This window comes from Paroedura picta, chromosome 7 (assembly GCF_049243985.1).
Source record: "Paroedura picta isolate Pp20150507F chromosome 7, Ppicta_v3.0, whole genome shotgun sequence".
Classification (NCBI taxonomy): Eukaryota; Metazoa; Chordata; class Lepidosauria; order Squamata; family Gekkonidae; genus Paroedura; species Paroedura picta.
The window spans coordinates 21,201,728-21,226,898 of record NC_135375.1 but is presented as its reverse complement, the minus strand read 5'-3'; the positions used below and the strand labels follow the sequence as shown (position 1 = coordinate 21,226,898).

Sequence of the window (25,171 nt, the reverse complement as noted above, 5' to 3'; positions counted from 1 at the left end):
GAAACTGTCTGAAAATATCAGGGGTGGAACTGACCTTTCAAGGTAAAATGAAGCTGCTGTCCTTTTCTCAGATGTAATATTTATTGCAGGAAATAACTTCTAAGCCTTGGAGCTTCCAATGTTTATACAGAACTAACTGCAAACAAGTCTAGCTGTATTCAAATTAAAATTATAGCACAAGGCAGGCATCCGTGTGTTTCCTGTTTATCTGAAACGGATGCGATTGGGGGCCACTGCTGCCTAAACTGATTCAAGTGACTTCTTTTATCAGTCAATACAAGAATCATTTGAGGGTCATTCTTGTCGAGCAGGAATGATAAAAACAGAACAGTCTGGAACTGTTCGTTTCAGCATGGTCAGAACTCTCTGAACTATGTAAGACGAATTTCCCACAAGTCACATGAGACACCAATATGTGTTTTTATAAAGCTTTATACAACTGCCCAAGAGAGAGTGACTCAGTCCCAAAATATTGTCTTGTCTTAAACCTCAGTGCTTGGTATTGTTCGCTGAAAAAAATTATTCTAACATGGTGCTTTCTCCAAACTAAGAAGAAAAATGGAAGCCTGTTATTTGGTACCTATCTGACCACTCAACATTTAGTTTTGATCCAAGCTGTGGTCCTTTACTGTTTCAGATAATTAGGAACATCTGTTCCTTCCTTCTTTATACTGCTTGCTTAACAGCAGACCTAAAATTTTATAGGTGATCCCATTTTCCACTATTTAAAAATTGCTGCCTGTTAAAATTGTGTTCTATACACCATCCAACAGGAATGGAAGTTAATATTATTTTAAGATGTAGCTTTCTGTGCTCTACAAAAGAGACATCTAATACTTAGACTAGACTACTAGATGTTTGGTATGAGTCAGGCCCAGGTTCTTCCGATCTAGCTCTGATCATCTCAGAATCAAAAGTTACCTGCAAGAAATGTTCCCAAGAGTACCAGGATCCAATTGGCTCAGGAGTACTGGATTTCAGCCTCACCTCATACCAACCTCAAACTGCATAATTTAGGACAATAGGTCTTCTAAGTATCTAAAGACTAATATCCAGCCTCACTTCCCTGCCCCCATTTACCCTACTTAAGCAACACATAATTCTATTCACCAAACCTGGCAGCTTTTCCCATCTGATACTTACAGGGTCATCAAGCAACATTTACACCTATATCCACCTCAGGAAAATATATCAAATTTTTCCCAAATCACTGTCCACCTCCAGAAAACCTATCAAGTTATTTATTTGGGGGTGAATACTTTAGCTTGCCCCTGAGAGCATTTTGGCCTATAAATTGGCACCCAGCTCCATAGCAGCGTATCTGCATTCTCAGATCCAGAATCTGTTGGGTTCTGCTTCTCTCTGTGAAAGGCTGGACATTTTGCTGCTGCCTCCATGAACCTGTTTTTTTCAAGACTGGTAATTATAGCCTTTTCTGAAATTGCTTTTCCCCTCTCCTCCCCGATTTCCTCTTAACTGTCCTTGTATATGTTTTCAGTGTGTTTGTATGTGTGTGTGTGTGTTCCCTTTTATTCCTCTTTTAATAAAAAACCTTTCTGGTTGAACATCTGTCCAGTTTATTTTGAGAGTTCTCTTAAAGGGAAAAATCCCTGTAAACATCCATAGAGAATCCCAATTACCCCCTCTTGCTTTGTCTTCTTCAAAACTCATTTCCCCAGCTCAAGAGGAAACTGCATCTTTGAGTAAAACAAGGGGCCATTGGGAGATAATCCAGACCTAATTGTAGTAAAATATCTATTTCACTGTCTCTACTGCTTCAAGGACTTTCTGTCAGAAAATAGCAATGAGATATACCAATAGGAGGAGGAATAGATATGTTTTTGCAACAATGAAATGTAGTAGATGAAATACACATATTTAGCAGAATTCTAAATTCCTGATTAATGCCTCATATCTATACTGATTATTTATTGATTGCTCTTTGACCAATACTGATATGTGACTGTGGCTTTATTTATTTAAAACATTTGTTAGCTGCTGTTCTCCCCTGAAGCACTCAGAGTGATTTATGATATAAATCAAGTATTATGCAAAACACATTAAAACCTCGGTTATAAAACCAGTAAAAATCACAGCTTAAATATTCCAGTTAGGATTGCCAAAATAAAAGCTAAATCAATCAAAATGAAATTATTCAAAATTAAAAAATAAAATGGTCTTCAACTGCCTCCTGCAAGATCAACAATGAAAGGTCCAGACTTACCTCCCTGGGGAGGTTGTTCCTTAATTGTGGGTCTGCCATGGAAAAGGCCCTTACTGCACCCACCGAATGAGCACGTTTGATTGGTGGAATAGTAGGAGGGTCAGATTAAAAATGGTGCTCAGAAAGGGGATGTGGACCACTGACCACAGCAGAAGTAAGAAATTATCCCCTGAGAATGTGATTGTCGGCTCTACCTCTTGGCTAAAGGTAAAGGTAATGACTGGGGAAGAGAATGGCAAAACCACCCTGTATTGAGTGTGCCAAGAAAACGCTAGAGTAGCGATCCCCAACCTGTGGGCCGCGGACACATGTGGTCCTTCGACTAATTGGAGGTGGGCCCCGAAGGACGCCTTCTCCCCCCCCCCCCCGGCCCTTTACTTCATCCCCTCCGGCCCGTTACAACACACTTCGGGTGTCATTGTCTCCCATCACTCCCAGATGGGACTATCTCGTTGCAGAGAAACAAGTTCAGGGTTCCCATTGATTTGCCATTGTCATGAGTTAAAATTTACATGAAAATAAAATGTTCCTTATGTTCATTGTTGTGGCATGTCTGTATCTTATTTTGAAGGGATGTTTAAACATTACCATAGCGATCAGAGAGCATTAGGGCAGTGGTTGAGAGCAGAGGCGTAAACTACCCCCCCCCCCCCACCAGGCCTCAGTAAAAGTCATTGAGCGGTCCCCAGTGAATGGTCCCTGGTGTTGAGTGGTCCTGGGTGATAAAAAGGTTGGGGACCACTACGCTAGAGGACGTCACTCCAAGGGTCAGACATGACCCGGTGCTTGCACAGGAGATACCCTGTGCAAGCACCGGGTGATGTCTGACCCTCGGGGTGATGTCCTCTAGCGTTTTCTTGGCACACTCAATACAGGGTGGTTTTGCCATTCCCTTCCCCAGTCATTACCGTTTTAACCCTCAGGAAGCTGGGTACTCATTTTACCAACCTCGGAAGGATGGAAGGCAGAGTCAACCTTGAGCCGGCTGCTGGGATCGAACTCCCAGCCTCATGAGCAGAGCTTCAGATTGTATGTCATGTCTGCTGCCTTACCACTCTGCACCACAAGAGGCTCTTACCTCTTGGCTACTGAGATGTAAAAATACCACCACGGGTGTCACACTTTTCAGTGACATGGACTCAGCATTTCCCAGTATAGTCAAGGCGTTATCAAGAGGTATCCTTTAAAATGTCTCCCACGTCAAGGAAAAGTCTGTAATAAAAAACCTTAAGATGCCTTCATGAATAAAGGCTTCAGGTGACTTCCAAGACCCGTTTCTGCTCTCAAATTATTTTGACAGAAATTCTGTAACAGTACCAAATAAGTCAGACACAAATTTATTAACTACTATGTATCAAATAGCTCCAGGTGTATCTGAGGTCTCTCACACCAGAGTGATAGAACTGTTCTACTTTTTAAAGAACCATTCCTGTTGATTAATATCCAACTGATTTTGGAAATAGTTCTTTTTTTTTTACTCCCTACTGAAAAACTGTGCAGTGTTTCAGGGTCTCAAAATCAGGTAGAATAAGTTTCCATACGTTTAGCAGTCCAAGTTGTACAATGTTTTCTCTGGAGACTCCAAGACAGTGCTTGTACTTAAGCTCAACAAACAAGCTCAAAGGTGCCCTGCCAAATTTGTATCTGCGCTCCTATGTACCAAGCTAGCCCTATCATGTCAGATGTTGGAAGCCAAGCAGGGTCATCCCTGGTTAGTTCAGGGTTGCTCTGCAAAAGCAACGACAAATCAACTCTGTTCATCTCTTCTCTTGAAAACCCTGTGGGGTTGCCAAAAGTTGCCCAGGACCTGACAACAATTTCTACCACCGCTATGCACTGAAATAATTGCCTAAATAGCATTAATAGTGAATTCGCAATTCGTTACCAAATACCGTTCCTGTTATATAATTCAGTACTAAAATATTGATATTATATGGTTCCACTAACTAAGGCATGCTTTCTCAAACCAGGGTTTTGTGAAATCCTGGGGTTTCTTGACAGCCCTGGAAGGGTTTCCCAAATGGGTGGGAGTTAATTAATTTTGTATATATTTTTTAAAATGGTTAAACATTTATCTGTGATATGATCATATATGGTCATGTTGACCCATTTCCCCTCCTCTCCGAATGACCAGTGATTGGCCTGGCCTGGGTGGGAAGAGGAGGAGCCTTCGGTGGCTGTGTACACGGCTATGCTCCCCAACCATATTCTGCACAACCATGCTACTTCTGAGGTTTCTCAAAGCCTGAGGAATGTTTTATAATCATAGAATCATAGAGTTGGAAGGGGCCATACAGGCCATCTAGTCCAACCCCCTGCTCAATGCAGGATCAGCCCAAAGCATCCTAAAGCATCCAAGAAAAGTGTGTATCCAACCTTTGCTTGAAGACTGCCAGTGAGGGGGAGCTCACCACCTCCTTAGGCAGCCTATTCCACTGCTGAACTACTCTGACTGAGAAAAACTTTTTCCTGATATCTAGCCTATATCGTTGTACTTGAAGTTTAAACCCATTACTGCGTGTCCTCTCCTCTGCAGCCAATGGGAACAGCATCCTGCCCTCCTCCAAGTGACAACCTTTCAAATACTTAAAGAGGGCTATCATGTCCCCTCTAAACCTCCTTTTCTCCAGGCTGAACATTCCCAAGTCCCTCAACCTATCTTCAAAGGGCTTGGTCCCTTTAGGGGTTTCCCAACCGCAAAAGAATTGAGCAAAGTACTATGGTGATCCCAAAAATTTGTTTCTAAACACAGACAAGCAAGATGAAAATTGTATCAATTATGTGGAGTAAGACGTTTCACCTTAAAAACAAAAGGAAACTGCATAAATTAACAGTATCTCTGGGATATTTACACCCCGAATAGGTACCTTTCAATCCTTACCGCATTTGTCTCCACAGCTACTTTATTGAGGAGCATATCCAGATTCCTATTTATGAATGAAGACCTGAGACAGAAATTCTGTTCATACTGTATTCATAACAAGCAGACGCTGACCAATAAAATGTGTCTTTTCCTATTGATGCATACGATTTAAACTGAAGCCACATACTTTAAAAAGCACCAAGAGACGTTTAAAATTCAGACGCACCTCTTATTTTTCCAAATTTACTTGCAATCACATTGGCATGTTGGGATCAATCTACAGGAGAGGGGTGGAGCTCCTCTCTCTACCCTCTTTTACTATGTTTCTTGAAATTATATAGTAATTCTATACTATTTTTCTTGTATAACATATACTACATTTCATGAAATATAGTAAAAGAGGGTGGGAAGGGGAGCCCCACCCCTCTTCTGTAGACTGATCCCAGTATTTCTCAAGAGAGGCAGAAGCCCCAGGAATGAGCTCAGACACACTCTCTTACCTGGGTTTCATTTGCTAACCAACCAACTAGGAGAGAGAGATGAGATTAGCTAATCAATGGATTTAGGCTCAGGTAATTCTAGACAGATGGGGACTGCAGCAAAGAAATTAAAAGACGCTTGCTCCTGGGGAGGAAGGCTATGGCAAATCTAGACAGCATCCTAAAAAGCAGAGACATCACCCTGCCAACAAAAGTGCGTTTAGTCAAGGCTATGGTCTTCCCAGTTGCAATGTATGGCTGCGAAAGTTGGACCATAAGGAAGGCCGAGCGTCAAAGAATTGAGGCTTTTGAACTCTGGTGCTGGAGAAGACTCTTGCGAGTCCCTTGGACTGCAAGGCGAACAAACCGGTCAGTCCTAGAGGAGATCAGCCCTGACTGCTCTTTAGAAGGCCAGATCCGGAAGATGAAACTCAAATACTTTGGCCACCTCATGAGAAGGAAGGACTCCCTGGAGAAGAGCCTAATGCTGGGAGCGATCGAGGGCAAAAGAAGAAGGGGACGACAGAGAATGAGGTGGCTGGATGGAGTCACTGAAGCAGTCGGTGGAAACTTAAACGGACTCCGGGGAATGGTAGAGGACAGGAAGGCCTGGAGGATCATTGTCCGTGGGGTCGCGATGGGTCAGACACGACTTCGCACCTAACAACAACAACAAATTCTAGACAAGCCAGCAGTGTGAATTCCTGAGTGGGTTGAGGCCAAATGTGTATACCAGTACAAAACGGACCTTAAATGCCGGCCAGAAATATCATCACAGCATTCATCTTTTGGCTGGCAACGGATTCCCTCAATGCCTCCACCCTTAAACTCTCCCTGTCCTTATAAATCTAGCAAGTAAGAGAGAATGTACAAGGCTAGCAATGTCTCTGGCAAGTTGGACTTCTATGTGGAAGGAATATATTTGTGAGACTGTGGACCTTCAATTATTCAATCTTCACGACCGTTCCTGGACGAGACCATGTGAAACTAATTAAAAAATAAAAATCTGGAACTAGCGTTCCAGGACCCACACATTGTTTCTAACTGAACCAACATATTGCTTATTTTTACCAGCACAAGAAAAGAAAATTGAGTACCCCGCCATAAGTAAAAGTACAATGAAAATCAGTCAGTTGCTCCACACCAGCTATGCTGGTTTAGTATAAGAATAGTGGGGTATGAATTGACCTTGAGTCATCATGTACAAAAGAGAAAATTCTATAAACAGGCTGTCCCATGTGTTATTCTCCTTTCCATTTCCTACTCAATGTAGATCTCCTTGTGTCTGCCATTGGATTCTTCATTTGATTTGCTCTGAAGAGGGGGCTGGAATTAATGTGAAGGCAACATGATAAATTTCTGGACCGGAGGATGAGAATTCTGGGCCATGCAATGAGGGCTGTCCAATCACCGCAAATCACCAAAGCCCACAAGTCACATTACAGAAGACTGTCCATGTGCTCAAGCATATTTCATGGCCAGTTTCTTGGCTTCTAAATCATCTTGCTGCCCAAGGTCATGGGAAAAGTACAAAACTTAGGGAACTGTTTGGATAGAGTCAATGGTAGAACTAGCTTTACTGAGCTGACTTATGTTTTGAACTGACATTGGAAGAAATTGCTAGAACCCTCCCTGCATTCCTCACATGTTTTTAAAATGAAATACAAATAATTTATTGCTAGGATGAGGTATTCTTGGTTCAAACTGAAGAACGTTTGAGTGTGAGTTTAAATGGTTGGATCTAGAGGTCTGTTGTAGAAGATAGTGATGGATGCTATTTCCCTCCTACCAGAAGACTTTTCTGATCTCAAGAAAGAGGGTTCCCAGAGTGGATGGAATTGCAGGAGCCAAAATGAGTGGGTGGGTGTGTGGGGACTGAACTAAAGAGGGTGAACAGGCTGAAACTGTCTTCTCCTCCCTCTTCCCTCAGGACAGCTCCACTGAAGGAGGAGGTATCAAGAGTGATTTAGGCCCGTCTTCTTCCTCACAGCAGACCCATGAACACACATGAAGCTGCGTTCTACTGGCTGAAATCATTGATCCATCCAAGTCAGTACTGTTTGCTCAGACTGGCATCAGGGTCCCAGGCTGAGTCTTTCACATCAGTTATTACCTGATCCTTTCAACTGGAAAGAGATATCTGGGGATTGAACCTGGGACCTTCTGTGTTACAAGCAGATGCTCTATCACAGAGCCACAACCCCTCCCTGTATGGCTAACAGCCCACGTGGGTCCCACAACCTCCTGGCTCAACTCTCCCAGGGGGACAGGAACATAAGACAGATGTACAAACCTTGTACCCACAGGTATCCACAGCTCTAACCCAGTCAATATTAATTTGTCCTTAAATATTAGGTATCTATACAAACCAAGTATGAAGCCCACAGAAATGATCTCATGCACATATAACTTGGTCTTGCCTGACTTACAGCAGTACTGAAATTGTCAGGATATTTCCACACTGGAGAATGTCCACTGGTAGCTGTGATCATAAAAGTCTTCTAGCAGAAAGCAAGCTTGGCTGACTACTTGTGCATGCAGAAAGCAGCATGGAGCAGAGCGTGTGAGTTCCTGGCGATTTCATATGCAAAATGCCATTATCCAGAGCTCGGCAGTTGTACATTTTCCATAAACCAATCCTCAAATTAAATTACAAATAAACACGATAAAATAATCATGGGAAGGCTTGGGATGCGCAGCAATGCGTGGGAAAGAAATCACACCCGTCAGTATTTATTTATTATAATACTTCACACTTGCTCAGCTGTTTTGCTTGCCAATGCAAATTCTTAAAAGGTTTAATTTAACAAATGGAATTAATTGACTCTTTCCAAGGTTCCCTTTTGCACTCAGCTGCCTGCCTCAAAGCTCCCCAGAACTACGCTGGCATTGCAGTGTTTGGATCGATACCAGCCAGAGGGGTTCCAGGCCCACCATGACATCACAGGTAAATCACCTGTGGTCAGCAACAGTCACAATAAAACATATACAATGGCTACTTAAAAGACTTACTGAATACCTGGGCAAAATAAAACATGGAAGTATTTCCGGAAAGGCTGACATTTCCAGGAGTTTCTTAGTGGGTGGGCAGTCACAGAACACTGCATGTTATTTCCACATTTATATTCTGCTTTCTCTTCAAAGGGCGCCCCAGGGAGCTTCAATGCTGCTCCCATCCTCCCATCCCAGCCTCCATGGCAGACTGGGGAGCTGAGCCCAGAGGTCCTGGATGGTAATCATAAGCACTACACCACACTTGTTCTCATCACAGGATCTATAGATCTGTTTTTGTGAACATGTGCACATCTTTCTGTAAGAGCCAACGCACGTTCACTCTGCAACAGAAACTAGGGGCCACTACCCAGATGGATAGCCATGTTAGTCTGTAGTGGTAGAAAAGAGCAAGAGTCCAGAAGTACCTTAAAGTCTAACAAAATTTGTGGCAGGGATGAGATTTCATGCGTCTTTGCTCAGTTCTTCAGTGATTCACAAAAGCTCCTTTCCTGCCACAAATTCTGTTAGTCTTTAAGGTGGTATTGGACTCTTGCACTTTTTCCATGTGGGCTAGTATCTCATGCCCATATAACTTGGTCTTGCCTGACTTACAGCAATACTGAAATTGTCATTCTCCACACTGGAGAATGTCCACTGGTAGCTGTGATCATAAAAGTCTTCTAGCAGAAAGCAAGCTTGGCTGACTACTTGTGCATGCAGAAAGCAGCATGGAGCAGAGCGTGTGAGTTCCTGGTGATTTCATATGCAAAATCTCATGTACAGTATCTCATGTACATGCACTGAATGGAAAACGAGAATTGCCGAACACATGTAAAAAGCCAACAATCATGGGAACACTGTACATGGAGTGAATATGCAACCTCTGTAATTTCTGAACAGAGCATCCTTGCTATCTACAGTGAAAAACTTTCAAGCTATCTTAGAGCTCGCAAGAAAATACAACATATAGGGTTAAACCTTTGGAACAAATAAATGAATGAGAAACATCATTCAGACCAAGATATGAATCTGAAACAGACATGAACTGAGATAGAATTTGTGGACAATCACCTGATAAACTCCACGGTGTAGTACTGAAGTGGGGAACTTCCTTCGCTGGACCCCGGTTTCCACGACAGAGCAACTTCTGAATCAGAAACTATGATGACTTGGGGTTGGAAAGGTGGATCAGGAGGCATGCATTTATCTAAGATAAAAGAAACACACGTGTCACATGGACCTCTAGGTGAAATGTTGGCAGAGTCGGTGTATGCAGAGGGACCAAAGCACCAGGCTGCTTAAAGAATAAAATAGTTATGAAAAGAAACAGCTATCTATAGAAAGAGAGAACAGAGACCTAACTATCTAGCTGCAGTCATTCTTCTGTTCAATTGCTGTTCTGGAGGCAAGCAGGGAGGAAGTGTGCTCAAACAAGCAGGAAGTCAGCTGAACCAATCAGGACACAGGAGAAAGATAATTTGAAAATCATCAGGAAGTTCCTATCCTATCTGTGCTAAATATACATCTCTTCTGATGCACACTGCAAAACACCCTTTATATTTGGCCCCCCTCTTGAGACAAATCCCCCTCCTTGGAAACAAGAATATTGAGTTGGCAATTATTAGAGACTAAAAGCTGGCAACAGAATTTTAAAGAATGGGGCATCTGGTTTTCTTGTTAACAGCTATTTTTCTTCTAGAAAACCAAGATCTGTATCATTTTAAATTCCTTAAATATGCCAAACAGCATAATTTTAGATGCTAAATTTTAAAAAGATGCATTTGAAGTTGTTAAACTGGTACAATAAGATTAGATTTGATAGGCAAGTAAATATGCCACATATTTCAAATTTCCCTAGAATGTCAGGTTTCCCCCCAGGGCTTCAACACTTCCAGAAATGTTGCACCTTTAGCCACAATATGTTTTGTTATTCTTTGATAAAACTTTGGATTGTACTGCTGAGCGCCACGGGAGTTTCAAAGACAGGTTCAATCGATTGAACAGATCTGCTCCCAAAAAACAAGTAAGGATGTGAAACCTGGAAGGCTAATAAAGAGGTTGTCACACAAACCTTTGTGGGCCAGAAATCCCATACTGGTAGCCTTCAAAGGCCCACAGAAATAAAAGTCTTACTGGTTCCTGGTTAAAGAACTTGAACCAGCTTTCTAAAACTCCCATGAGGCAAGAGACAGCGGGAGAAGAGAGCCTCTGATAAAGGAAAGGAAGTGCTGATGTATATGTACATCAGCTGCTTTTCATGTCTTTTTATTCTCTTATCTTCTTGTCGTGAGCCACATCATTTTGCAAACTTTCGTCTCTGGTGTTCCAGTTTCATTGGTCCTTTTTATGACTTTTTACACAGCATTTTTATGTTATAAGCCATCCACATGTGTCACTGATACACAACTAATACCCAAAACATTAAAATGCATACATTTGATGGCAAAGGGAATTCAGTACAAGAAGACATTAAAAGGCAAGAAAAGAAAGACTCATGGGTTCAATTAGTTTGATGGAAAAGGGAGAATGAAACAGATGTTTTGGGTAGGGCTTATCTATCTATCTATCTATCTATCTATCTATCTATCTATCTATCTATCTATCTATCTATCTATCTATCTATCTATCCCCTCTCCCTCCCTCCCTCCCTCTCTATCCATCCCATCCCATCCATCCATCCATCCAATCCTATCTATCTACCTACCTACCTACCTATCTAGTGTAGTGTAGCCAGAAGATCTAAGGATTGTCCAGCAGCCAGGCAAGGAACATTCAAAGGTGGTTTGTCATTGCCTGTTTCTGTGTCGTGACCCCTAATATTCACTGGAGGAACTACCCCCCAAACCCTTGGAGCTCTTCCATCCAAATATTAGCCAGGGTCAACTCTGCTTAGTTTCCTCAATCTGACAGGACCATGTTTGCCTGGGCTATCTAGGTCAGGGCTTTCAGGTAGGGCTGCACTATTCAGTAGCATCCCTAACATCTGCCCTCAAGTCGCAGTTGACTTACGGTGACTCTGTAGGGTTTACAAGGCAAGAGACCTTCCATGGTGGTTTCGCCACTGACTGCCTCCATGTAGCAACTCTGGACATCCAGTACTAACCAAGGCTGACCTTTCTTAGTTCCCAAGATCTGATGAGATTAGGCTAGCCTGGGCAAGCCAGGTGAGGGTCCCACAACAACCAGCATGCTTTCCCATAATTTATCCACGGGATCCCAAAGGAACTAAGTCCCCCGAATTCAGCTGAGTTGTGGAAAAGGGAAAACTATAACTGGTCTTGTCTATAGCACAGGCAAAAACAGCTCCAATTCAGAGGCAGCATCAAGTGCTGGGAGTCGTCTGAAGTGAAAGAAATCTTCAAATGCCCTTGTAAATGCTTTTTCAAGAGAGTTCACAAGACTGCCAAGCACATCAGGCTGTGTTTATCCTTCTGAATCTTTAATGACGCTCCCGACTGTTCTGCCATTATAGCTGCATCTCGCCCTCTGACCAGCAGCGTCTTTGAATTTTCCCCCACCACCTTCCGCAACCGTACATTGTACCCATGCCTTCGTGCTGTCTTCCTGCCAGCAAAATGAAATGGTTGGGATTATGCCTGCCCCAATCGGGATCCATAATGGAAAACGATTCACACAGCTTTTACCTTCTGATAAAGTGGTTACGTCTCTGGGCATGCTGGGCCGGCCTTTTCCAGTCCAGCCGTAAGCTCCGACACTCACACGGAACAGTGCTCCTGGCTTCAAATCCCCAATAACAACTTCCTGTTTAGCAAACAGGAGGGAGAGAAGAAGAGAGGGGGGGGGAAAGGGGAATATATTAAACTTCTCCAGCAAAAATGACTGTTTTGTTTAACTGTAAATAATGCTTTGAGGGGCCTAGCTCTCCTAGGACATAACATAACGCAGAGAATGGGAAGCCCCCCTTCAAGAGAGGAGTTGTGGCTCGGTGGTACAGTCTGCATGACATAGTAGATAAGTGTGGCAGGTTCTAATCTGGAGAACTGGGTTTGATTCACCACTCCTCTTCATGAAGCCTTGCTGGGTGACCTTGGGCCAGTCCCAGTTCCCCCAGAATTCTCAGTCCCTCACAAGAAAACTGTTGTGGAGAGGGGAAGGGAAGTTGATCATAAGCCACTTTGAGACTTCTTAGGGTAGAGAAAAGCAAGGTATAAAAACCAACTCTTCTTCTGCGTTGCCTACATAAAGTCCCAGGTTCAGTCCCCAACATCTCCAGTCCAAAGTATCAGATAACAACTTACACAAAAGATTTCTGCTTGAGACCCAGAAAAGCCACCACTTGTGGGAACAGACAATTGTGACCTCGATCAACCAATGGTCTAACTCCGTATAAGATAGCTCCATGTGTTTATATGCTGAAGCTTTTAAAAATGGCACCCTTGAGACAAATAGTGGTACAAATATTAAGAGTGATGGACAGGGATGGCAACCTCCAGGTGGCACCTGGGAATCTTGCACTATTACAATTGGTTTCCAGACAACCTTGGAGAAAATGGCTGCTTTGGAAGGTGGACTCTATAACTCTTGAGGTTCTTCCTCTTCCCAAATCCTGTCCTACCCAGACTCCACCTCCAAAATCTCCATGTATTTCCCAATCCAGAGTGGGGAACCCCATCGCTGAATCCAGGGGAAACTCAAGTTCAAACCTCCATCCTACCATGGAACTCCCCAACTCACCTTTTAGCTCATTCACAGTCTAACTTAACACATAGAATTGTAGCAAGGCTAAAATAAAGGTGGGAGAACCATGAATGCCACTTCGAGTTCCACAGAGGAAGAGAAGGATAAAACAAAATATTCTAGCTAAGAAGAATGTCTATTTCCCTCCTGAAATTTTATTTTATTTTTAGCAAACATACAACATGACACCATCACACTGGGTTTCTCCTTGAATTTCTACAACTTCAGCTTTCAGTAAGGTGGAGTGAAGCAGGAAATTGCACATTGTTACATTATGTAAACCAGGGGCCTTCAAACTGTGGCCCTCCAGATGTCCATGGACTACAATTCCCATAAGCCCCTTCCAGCGAACGCTGACAGGGGCTTATGGGAATTGTAGTCCATGGACATCTGGAGGGCCGCAGTTTTGACTACCCCTGATGTAAAACCTTAACACATGTGAAGACATGAGGAAGTAGAACTCACTTGAGGGTTAACACTATCAACAGCTTCTTATGTTCAGCATCGTGTCTAGTTCTGGCTTCTGAGGGTTTCCACCCCCCCCCACACCACAAAAAAAAAAAAACCCATCCCAAATCTCTCTGGAAGACTCACACTGAAGCTAGTTTAATAGATTAAAAACAAACAAACACAACCAAGGTCAAGTGTTCTTCCTGTCAAAGTTTCTGAAAGATCCAGAAGTTTGACCTACGCCCATTTCTCAGTACATTCTAGACCTCTGCAGAAAGTTTGCCAAAGGCTCGCAGAAGTTTGTTCTTGAAAGTTAAGCCAGAAACATCCTCCTGTTGGACAAAAAAGGCAAATAAGGATGTGATCCAATGTAATTTTAAACCCGCAGAGAGGCGAACTTCAGAATAGTTCGGAAGGAAATTCCAAGCTGCTTGACGCCCACAAGGTCACGGTGAAGACAGTGGCCGTGAAAAATCTCTCAAACAAAAGGCAAAGTTTCGAATTTTCCCTTGTCATGATGAATCCTTCTCCCTGCCTGCCCTCAAATCAGCCTGAGGCCCCTAAATTTGGGCTGACATCCCAATCAGGACCTTCTCCTGTCCCTCAGGTGAACACAAATTCTTCTGGCTACAAAGCTCCAATCTGTCGACTAGTTGTAGCCAGAAACATAGGCCTGGAGTAGATAGGCTTTGGTGCCATCTAGCAGGGTTCATACAGTTGCACATTATTTTTCATAGGGACAAAGCCCATTGCATTCAGGAATACAACAGGCACTAGATTGGGTGGGTGGGGTGGAAGAACTCTGCAGATGGCCTTTTTTGTTGGACCATAGCAATGTTAGACAATGTTACATGAGCACAAGCACTAGCACAACAATTGCTGGCCTTAGCAGGACCATAGGACTGGCTGAGATTTTTTTTTCATGTTCATAGCTAAAGCAAATTGTTAATACAAGCACATGGACAGTCCAGCTCTGACACATGAGGGTAACTCTTACAGCTTTTTCTGTCTTCTCCCCCCTGCTTCTCATTTCCAGATGCTTAAAATCTTACTCACAGCAAATGGAAAACTACCGAAACTTCAGAACAGCTTGAAATAATATTTCCAGGTGCAGAAAACTAACAATTTGTCCATCAGGCCATACTGTGCTTCTTTATTCTCCCTCCTCCCCCAAAACAGCAGCCTTTTGCTTTGATTGTCTGAAGCAAGCACATGGCGTTCCTGCGACACTCTTATTTTCCATCCCCAAGATAATGGAAGGAATGAGAGAAAATCACTTCCTTTGCAAGTGCCAGGAATTGAAGCCCAGACTCCATCTTAGCTACTGGAGTGTTGCTTAAGTCATCCATCACTCTTGTGGCGGAAAAGGAAAATAAACAGAAGCTTCTGCCCTTGCAAGGCTGGCCATTTCCCAGAGATGAGAACTGCTTGGGCATAATGGGGCAGAGCAAAGGAGAAGTGGATGCTTCCCCCGAGCATCAGTTTGCATTACCTTATTCATTTATTTTTGATGTATAGCCTGCTCAGGCCTGGAAACAGGTATGTTAATCATGGAAGTTCACGTTGACAAACTGGCCTTATAGGTACTTACAAGTAATGCTTACTGTTTATATTTTAGAGTAGGAAAGATGGCTACAGTGGAAGGCAATGAGGCAGACATAAAATTATGTGCAGTGTGGTGGAAGCAGATAAACTGGATAATTCTCATGCAAAATTGGGGTCATCCAATGAAGCTAATAGGCAGCAGATTCAGGAGAAAAAAAAACTGAACGTCTTCCAATATAGGAAAATTCCCTGCTGAAAACTAAGGCAAGGATGGCCACATGCTTAAACGACTTGGGAAAATGGTGCGGACAGATTCATGGTGGAAGATGAAGATGACAAAGATGATGAAGAAGATAAAGAAGATGAAGACAATGAAGAAGATCAAACCCAGCTTGACATATTGGAAGCCGCCTACCACTATATCTCACTGGCATCTGGAGCTTGGAGCCTGGACTCCAATTCATGGCAATGGAAGACAGGCTTTTAGTCAAGATGGCCAAACAAACCCTCCACCTCCAGACCAGCTAATAGGAGTAACAACAGCATGGTGCTCAAAGATGTGCACAGCTCATGAACTTTCTGGAGATATGGGGAAGATTCCTGTTAGAAATGGATTGCTAAATTGAGTGGACCTTTGGTCCAATCCTGAAGGGTTCTTCTTAAGTTCACATCTAACATTCAAGATACTTCAGCGCATCTGCTTGATTATCCTTACACAGGACCCCATCGCCCATGGGGAGGGAGGGACAGGAGTTTGCTGATGGTCACCGAGTAGTTCTTGGCCAACGTAACACTTGAAACAGGCACTACCTTGATGGAGCAACTAGAGCACTATGCTACACCATCTCTCACAGCAGTACAAAGTTGTTCCACCATCATTTGGACTGGCTTGTAGAAAGAAAACAGAACAAGCTGTTCCCTATTTAGCCTTGACCAGAGATTGCCTTTGACAATGTATCTGCAGCAGAAGACACTGCCACCAGACTGCTCTCTGTATCCTTTCAATCCTGTCTCTGTGTCTATGGACTCCTGGTCATTTCAGAAAATAAAATGTGAACATGTAAAGCTTAAACTGAGTCAGGTCACCAACAGGCCAGTTATTCCAGCATTGGCAGAAGCCAGATTTTGCCAGAGGAAGCTCTCCATGGTCTTGGACAGAAGACGTTCCTAGCTCTGATACCCATCATTGTGAAACTGGAGGGGCTAAGGACTGAATCTTGGAACTTCTGCATGCTCCACAGTGTAGTCTTCACCTTCAGTTGTGTCCACCTCTTTCACTGCTTACACGTGGTTCAAGGTAAGTGTGTGGCTCCTAAATTGCAACCTGGCAACCTTGGACCTCACCAGGCATAGTTACTGTTTTATTTTGTGACTTTGGGTCTGCATACATGCCCTGGATTGTGCTCAGCACCCTGTCTCAGCCACTCTCCCTTGCCCCTTCCCAAATGACTGGTGCCAAATCTTGCACAAGAGAGCTGAACTGAATCCCTGCATTAGTGGGTTTGGGTGTTGATAACTTTTTCCCCCTCAAAAAAAGTACTTACAAAAATTGCTTGCCCGTCAAGTTGGCCCTGGAGGAAGGAGGAAAAAACTTCATAAGAAATCAGTACATTTAAAGACAAATGCATAAATTAAACATATCATCAGAACTGCCTGCAGATTTCTGTGTGACCTTCAGGAAGTTTCCCTCCAGAAGTCTTTAGCTGTGCCATCTCCTACAGCAGTGGGGAACTGCTCTCTGTTCCTTCTGTCTGTTGCCCAAGTTGGCCACCAAAGGGAAGGTGGCTTTTCCCTCCAACAGTTCACTCACCCAGTGATGGCAAGAAACCTTCACTGCTCACTTGCCTAGTGCTCTTCCCCTCAGTATCAGTGAGGACAAGGCCACTCTCATTCACTGCTCCAAGGGAAAGTAGGTGGACAAACAGGCAGTGATGGTGGGATGAAACGAAGCCATCACTTGCCCTCTTCTGGTAGATGGCAAGTGAGGGCTCCATCATCCTGCAAGCTAATTCCAATTTCCTCCTAGAAGCAGAAGTGATCAAAGAGAAGTTTATTTTTCTTGGAGGATTAAAATGAAGAAGGCCGGAGAACGCACAGGCGTACAGGAACTTGAAACACTGCAGTTTTTAAGTTCAACCCACAAGGACCAAATCCTACTAAAACACAGAGCTGCGTTTCAGTTTAAAACTCTTGTGTTCAATCACTTCCGCGCACAAAAGGCATTAGCACACACTAATGAGACTTTGCGTCTGAAGAGCACTGATGGGGACCACATGTCGCAGTTAACGGTGAACAACCCCTGCAGCCTTTCGGTGACTCATAAATTTTTCCACAAGCATGCAGACGTCTTAATTAAAACGCCGTGCCATAAAGCAAATATGTAAAATATATACCACGTGTGTTCAATTTACACAACAAGGCTCCCCTACCCCACCCGCCCCGGTTTTTCAACCCCTCCTCCCTGTTTTAAAACAGGAAAATAAAACAGAAGATGGAAGCAAAACAAAGTAATACTGGTACTAAAAAAATCCCCAGGGTGAGTTTTGTGACTTTTCAAAGCCTGCTTGTTCTAACAGGGCTCCAGCCTCTCGAACAGCTGTGGGATGGCCCAAATGCAAAAGGCACAGCTTTTCTTAACATGGAGATACACCGCACAGATGCTGGTGTGGAGGCATAGGAGGCACAGCAAAAAGAGGGCAGCAACGCCAACAGACCATAACTCAAGCACCTGTGGCGAAACGACTGGTACACCAAAAGCTCCATCAAGTGATGTAGAAATAATACCAGATACTTACTGTACTGAGCATGTCCAGACTGAGAGGCACATCATGCGACTGCTGTTTAATTGGCTTATCGGCCGTGACCTGTGAGTAGTATACCTTGAGAAGAAGTTGGTTAAGTCAGCTTAGGTTACAAGGACACAAGTGCATTAACAGAGCCCAAATGCAAAAGCAGATTAAGGGTGGCAGGCCTGGAGTGGGGAGGGGCCCTACGGATCTCGTCCAGCCTTCCAGAGAGTGCAGCAAATCCCAGACAGATGGCTGGCCACCCTCTGCTTAAAGACCTTCCATGAGTCTCTCCCATCCATTCTTGAACTGCTCTTCACTTCTAGGAAGTGTCTAACTTCTAACATGGTTGTTGTTGTTATTAGGTGCGAAGTCGTGTCCGACCCATCGCGACCCCATGGACAATGATCCTCCAGGCCTTCCTGTCCTCTACCATTCCCTGGAGTCCATTTAAATTTGCACCGACTGCTCCATTGACTCCATCCAGCCACCTCATTCTCTGCCGTCCCCTTCTTCTTTTGCCCTCAGTTGCTCCCAGCATTTGGCTCTTCTCCAGGGAGTCCTTCCTTCTCATGAGGTGGCCAAAGTATTTAAGTTTCATTCTGACATGGTAGCAGTAACCAAAATCAGCAGCCCACCAGGAAGCACATTCATGGGTGGTATACAACACCAGCCAAAAGACAGCCAGCTTGGTGTGGTGGTTAAGACCGGTGGCTTCTAATCTGGAGAGCCGGGTTTGATTCCCCGCTCCTTCACGAGCTGCCAGCTGGGTGAAATTGGGGTCGTCACAGCCCTGTTAGAGCTATTCTCACATAGAAGTCCTGTCAGAACTCTCTCAGCCCCACCTACCTCACAAGGTGTCTGTTGTGAGGCGAGGAAGGGAAGGCATTTGTAAGCCAGCTTGAGACTCCTTCGGGTTGAGAAAAGCAGCATAAAAGAACCAACTCTTCTTCTTCAGTAATATCTGGGCTCTCTCAGCCTCATCTACCTCACAGGGAGTCTGTTTGGAGCAGAGGAAAGGGAAGGCGGTTGTAAGCCGCTTTGAGATTCTATCGGGTAGAGATAAGTGGCATATAAGAACCAACTCTTCTTCTTCTTAAAATATCAAACCACTGTGTTCAAACGACTGGGCATCCATAAGATTACATCATTTATAGAAGGACATTTACAAAGGTCAGTCAAAAATGCATGTTTCCTTCTACAGTTTAAGTGCATGCCTATTTATGCTTCACCCATGGCCCGTTATTTTCTTCTGGCCAGCACTCACCAGGATATTTTCTTCACTTATTGAAACATATTTTGGGAAGAGACTGATAGACTAACTGTGCTATTCTGTTCAGAGTTACTCCAGTCTAAGCCTATTGGTGTGAAAGAATTTAGACTGGTGTAACTCTGCATAGGATGGCAGATTAATTTAGGAAGGATGCTGTACTGTTTTTAGGATTTGCAAAAGCTATGGGATTTAGGAGCTATGCTTTAGGATGCTAAGGCTATGCTTTAGGATGCTTAGGGCTGATCCTGCGTTGAGCAGGGGGTTGGACTCGATGGCCTGTATGGCCCCTTCCAACTCTATGATTCTAAGATTCTATCTCCAGTATACTTATCACCCAGATTTACAACAAAAATACTCACAGTGTACCCCGAAATAATACTTGCATGCTGCCGAGGCATCCTCCATTGTATGCTGAATGCTGTGCAATTCAACGAGTCCAGTGTTATATCCAGAGGAGGCCCCAACCTATCTGTCCCAAAGATAAAAGACAGCATTTAAGGCACAGTGGGAAATTAAAAAATACCTTCTTGCACTCAGGCCAAGCATGTGCACACTGACACAAGCTCTCCATAGGTTCTTTTCTCCTAAATGTTTTTGCTGCCTCAAGGAGGCTTATTTTGGCAATTCCCGTTACTAATCCTACTCTTGTCCTCTTACCAGCACAATAAACAACTTCCTAAACTGAGCTTTCATTTTCGGATTAGCTCCACCTGCTACAAAAGGCCCAATGAATTAATCGTGCAAGAGACAGCAAGAGACTCTAGTCTGACAAAGAGGCCAGAGCTGTGAATCTAGAATCTATGGGTTCTATCATTTCTCAAGACAGTGACATAATTTCTTGGGACAGAACACGGCATATTCCAGAAGATTTCCTGAACAAGCATAAGGAAGAATCAAAACGAGTGTATATAAATTTTTCACAGTCAGAGTAGTTCAGCAGTGGAATAGGCTGCCTAAGGAGGTGGTGAGCTCCCCCTCACTGGCAGTCTTCAAGCAAAGGCTGGATACACACTTTTCTTGGATGCTTTAGGATGCTTAGGGCTAATCCTGCGTTGAGCAGGGGGTTGGACTAGATGGCCTGTATGGCCCCTTCCAACTCTATGATTCTGTGATTCTGTGATTCTATGATTCTATGATTCTATGATTCTATGATTCTATGATTCTATGATTCTATGATCAGCAATCTTGTTATGTTATAGTATTCACTCATCAGATTATATACACTTTTAGCATCTTGCCAGAACTAGGTATTTTCCCACACAGATTTTGTATTTTAATTTCAGGAGATGATTATCCCCCCGCCCCCTGAGTACTGTCTATACAGAGGACCAGCTCCTCCTTTCTGGGGTTGTGCATCTGGTTCCCTGCTTTGGTGGTTTACCTGTGATCTCTTATTGTTGGATCACAGGGCATCTTTGTTGCGGAAGCTAACAGACCTTCTCAGTTAATTGCTGGCTAACCTTGGCAATGGCATCAAAGAAATAATAAATGTAAACAGAGAGGATGGCACAGCTTAAGAAGAGCATATGTTATGCACAATTAATGACGAAGCAATGGAGCCTGACCTCCATCTTCCGTCTACAAGGGAAGCCAAAGCCGTTCATACCGAGGGACGGCTCATGCCACCTGGGCAATTATTTTTCTTGTCTCTCTGTCTTACCCATACATTATTGCTCCACTAAAATATTCCATGCCCATATGCATAGTCAGCCAACTGTGGCAGAGCCACAGCCTCAAAAGGCAGACAGTGATAGAAAGTAAGCCCAAGTTGCTACTGATTTATCGTGATGCCACAGAGCAGGCTTTCTCAACTTTTTGACCATTGAGAAACCCCTGAAACATTCTTCAGGCTTCAAGAAACCCTAGAAGTGGTGCGATCATGCAGAATATGGTTGGGAAGCATAGCTGTGGACATGCCCACCTGGGGCCCCTCCCATTTTAGGAAGGGTGGCTGGGTTGACATGACCACATATGGTAATATCACCTGAAAAGTGTTTAACCAATTTGAAAAATATATTAAAAGTTAACCCCCAACCACTCAGGAAACTCTTCCAGGGCTGTCAAGAAATCCCAGGGCTTTCAAGAAACTCTGGTTGAGAAAACCTGCCATAGAGTTTTCAAAAAAAGAGAGATTCATAGGTGGTTTGCCATTGCCTAATTCTGCGTAGCAACTCTAGGCTTTCTTGGTGGTCTCCCATCGGCCCATTATGCACGGAGTGGAAGGTCCGCATTCAGGGAGGAATGGCGGTGGCTAAAATCACCAATTATGCACACTGCAGGCAGCAACCGGGCGCAGAGTCAATGTATGCCACCGAAAAAGCTGCGTTAGCGAGATGCGGAAGAAAATGGAGCTTCCCGGGACCAGGGCGCAACCAGAAGCAGCTCTGGAGCAGCCGCATGCATAATCGGATACTCTGGGTTTTGCCGCCATTGCATTCCGTCCCGTGCATAAGCGGTTTGCTTCGCTTCTTCCTCCTCCACGTTCTCCATGCCGCCGTTTCAGCAGCCGTGCATAATAGGCCATCCAAATGCTAACCAAAACTGACCCTGCTTAGCTTCTGATATCTGACAAAATCATGCTACTCTAGGCCATCAGGATTAGGGCCAACAGAGGTCTGGAGGAATATTATTTTGAAATAGTTGAAGTATTTTCATGCATTCCAGAGCTACTTTTCAATAGTCTGAGGATGACGCCAAGGTTAAGATGATAAAATGGCCATGTCACCATTGGAGAGGGATATGGTTAGAGATTCTCACATTATTCAGTTTCCTGGCCCCACCATATATGAACACACAAAGCTGCCTAAGATGAAGTCAGACAGCTGGCGTATCAAAGTCAGTGCTGTCTACTCTGGCGAGCGGTTGCGCTCCAAAATCTCAGGTGGAGATCTCTCACATCACCTTTGACCTGATCCTTTGACCTGGAGAAGACGGACTGAAAGAGAAACCGTTTGAATGCCAAGTTGATGTTCAACAAGAGCCCTGCCCTTCAATTTGCCTCACCTCCACAAATCACACCTGACACTGTAGAGTGGAAAGACCTGTAGCTTTAGAAGTCTTGCTTCGCCTATGGCAGATCGGAGCCCTTTGGCTAGAAATAGTATCTCTAGGGCTCTGTCCTCTTCACAAATTGCCCTATCTTCTTTTCTCCAGAAGGAATCCGGAAGGACCTCAGCTGCAGCAATCAATGAACTATGAATATCTAACAAACAGAACAGGAACCTTGTTGCTTGTTCACTGGAAGAAATTTCCCACTAGCCTTGACAAGATGACCTGAGCTGTGTGACATGGCTGCTTCAAAACTAAATCTCTCTTGTGTGGGGCTGAATCACATACAGGAGATGGGGTGGATGGCAAATGAGACTCAACATTTGTAGCCAAATAACTGGCCACACAGTTCAAATCCATGTGTGTTGTTAGGCCTCCAGTCCTAGCAACCAAGTCATAAGAAGCCACATGGATAAAATCTGCCCTCCTCCCAGCAAATTCTAGACTCAACCAAGCAGTCATTTTCTTTACTTCTTTCTCTTCGCTATTCTCCCTACCACTCATTCTCTCACCCTCCATCACCTGCAGCAATAAATAATCAAATCAACCCAACAAATCAGGTGGAAAAGACTAGAAGCTATAAAGAACTGGTTTCACTCTTTGCCATAAAGTTCAAACTGCTGCTCGCTAGGAAATTTGCAATGCTGTCCTAACAACATTGCTGTAGGAATAAGGCCAGCTGAATACACCAGAGTAGGATTGGGAATAAACCTGTGCTAGATTGCTCACTCTGTGAGTTACCATGAGCCATCATGCTTTCTTAGTCTACCCTACCTTCAGAGGGTCACCGTGAGGATAAAACACAGGATGGAAGAATCATGTATGCCAACCTGATCTCTGTAGAGCAGGCTTTTTCAGGCAGGGTTTCGTGAAAACCTTGGGGTTTCTTCACGGCCCTGGAAGAGTTTCCCAAATTGGTGGGAGTATCTATATAATTTTATATATCTATTTTAAATTTGTTAAACATTTATCAGGTGATGATGTAATGTTATCTGTTCATTTGTGTCCGACCCTCGGCGATTCTATAGGAAAGTTTTCACCATACGTTTCTGTCAAGGACTGCTTCTTTTAGTTGGTTCATGGTCATCCCTGTATCTGCTTTGATCATGTCAAGGCAGCGGATCCTTTGGCGATCACGTTTCCTTTTGCAACTGACCATGTCAAGCATTAATGACTTCTCCAACAAGTTTGATCACGTGACGTGTCCAAAGAGCCAGTTTGGTGTAGTGGTTAGGAGTGCGGACTTCTAATCTGGCATGCTGGGTTCGATTCTGTGCTCCCCCACATGCAGCCAGCTGGGTGACCTTGAGCTCACCACAGCACTGATAAAACTGTTCTGACCGAGCAGTGATATCAGGGCTCTCTCAGCCTCACCCACCTCACAGGGTGTCCGTTGTGGGGAGAGGAATGGGAAGGAGACTGTAAGCTGCTTTGAGCCTCCTTTGGGTAGGGAAAAGTGGCATATAAGAACCAACTCTTCTTCTTCTTCTTCTTCAAAGTAAGTGAGCTTTAGTGGTAATATCTTGCCATCTAGTGACATAGTTGGTTTGCTCCTCTCTAAAACTATCTTGTTGGTAACTTTAGCTGTCCATGGTATTTGCAGCATCTGTCTCCAACATGATAGGACCATATATAGTCATGTCAACCCACCCACCCCTCCCGAAATGGCCAGTGATGGGCCTGGAGGGGGTCAGAAGGGGAGGGGCCCCAGGTGGGCATGTACACAGCTATGCTTCCCAATCATATTCTGCATGATCACACCACTTCTGGGGTTTCTCAAAGCCTGCAGAAAGTTCCAGGGGTTTCTCAAAGGTTTAAAAAAATAAGAAAGACAGATTGACCTAACTATACTTGTCTTGTATTCTTCCTATACTGAATACCTTTTGAAAGTGTCATTTGGAGTTTTAATAGTTGTGTTTTACGGATTGGCTGAAACAAGAAAACTGCATTTGGCTGAAACAATAAAATTATACTTGATCGGATACAAACCAAGCAAAAGAATTTCTTCCAAAGTACTTAAAACACTCGAGTTGTTGTCGGTGGTCTTGAACCCAACCGCTCATTCCATAAAGATCTTTCATCAAGAACCAAGAACTGGCGAAAAGACCTTTTTCTTTTTATCACAACTTCTCGTTTCTAATGGTATCACTGACCTTATCTGTTGAAACGGTGGTGAAAAAGCCGCTAAAACATGGCTTGTCAACCAATTTGAACAAAAATGCCAGGTGAAATGAAGTTATCGTAAAGGTCACTTTAGCAAACGTGAGAGAACCTTCTTCCAGGTTTGCTCTTGTCATTTCCACAAACATCGGTTCGGTGGTTAAACACAAAATTTAACGCCATACAAATACTCACCGGTATCGATCAGCACCAACACATTTGGGGATAAGAGAGAACAAGCGGAGGGAGATGACATTTGAGATTTTAAATAATTTACTTGATTGTTTTCTTCTATGGAACAACTTGGGAGAGGGAGATAGGGATTAAAGTCGCTGGTGTCAAAGGTACAACCAAAGTCTCCTGTGTCTATAATTCGGTGATATAGCACTTGCTTTACAGAAGGAGAACCCATCAAGCTGAAGGATTTCCCCTAAAAGGTATTGGGAAATATCCTACTCTGAGGCTTTGAGGAACTGTTGTTAAAGTAGAATTGGATGGAACAGGCAATCTCACACCATGTTTCAAGCCCATAATATTTATTCTACATAAAAGCTGGGCTGCACATAACAGAGTATGCAGGTTGAGGATGGGGCCCTCAACTGGATAACCATCAGGCATGAGTTATGGATTCTCCTCTATTCCCACATGCAT

The 25,171-nt window shown here is 43.7% G+C and overlaps 1 protein-coding gene across 3 annotated transcripts in view; it reads right to left on the bottom strand.

Moving 5' to 3' along the window:
- Nucleotides 1-25,171, bottom strand: part of EGFLAM (EGF like, fibronectin type III and laminin G domains) — a 124,072-nt gene that overhangs the window by 61,612 nt on the left and 37,289 nt on the right. For 2 of the 3 annotated variants that reach the window (XM_077347009.1, XM_077347007.1), the window contains exons 2-6: nucleotides 19,672-19,781; nucleotides 18,049-18,132; nucleotides 16,798-16,824; nucleotides 12,205-12,322; nucleotides 9,632-9,767 (exon numbers count right to left, since the gene is read on the bottom strand). In XM_077347009.1, the coding sequence (XP_077203124.1) occupies nucleotides 9,632-9,767; nucleotides 12,205-12,322; nucleotides 16,798-16,824; nucleotides 18,049-18,132; nucleotides 19,672-19,781 (475 nt within the window). The remainder of the gene's footprint in view (nucleotides 1-9,631; nucleotides 9,768-12,204; nucleotides 12,323-16,797; nucleotides 16,825-18,048; nucleotides 18,133-19,671; nucleotides 19,782-25,171) is intronic. The other variant, XM_077347008.1, reaches the window with a different exon arrangement.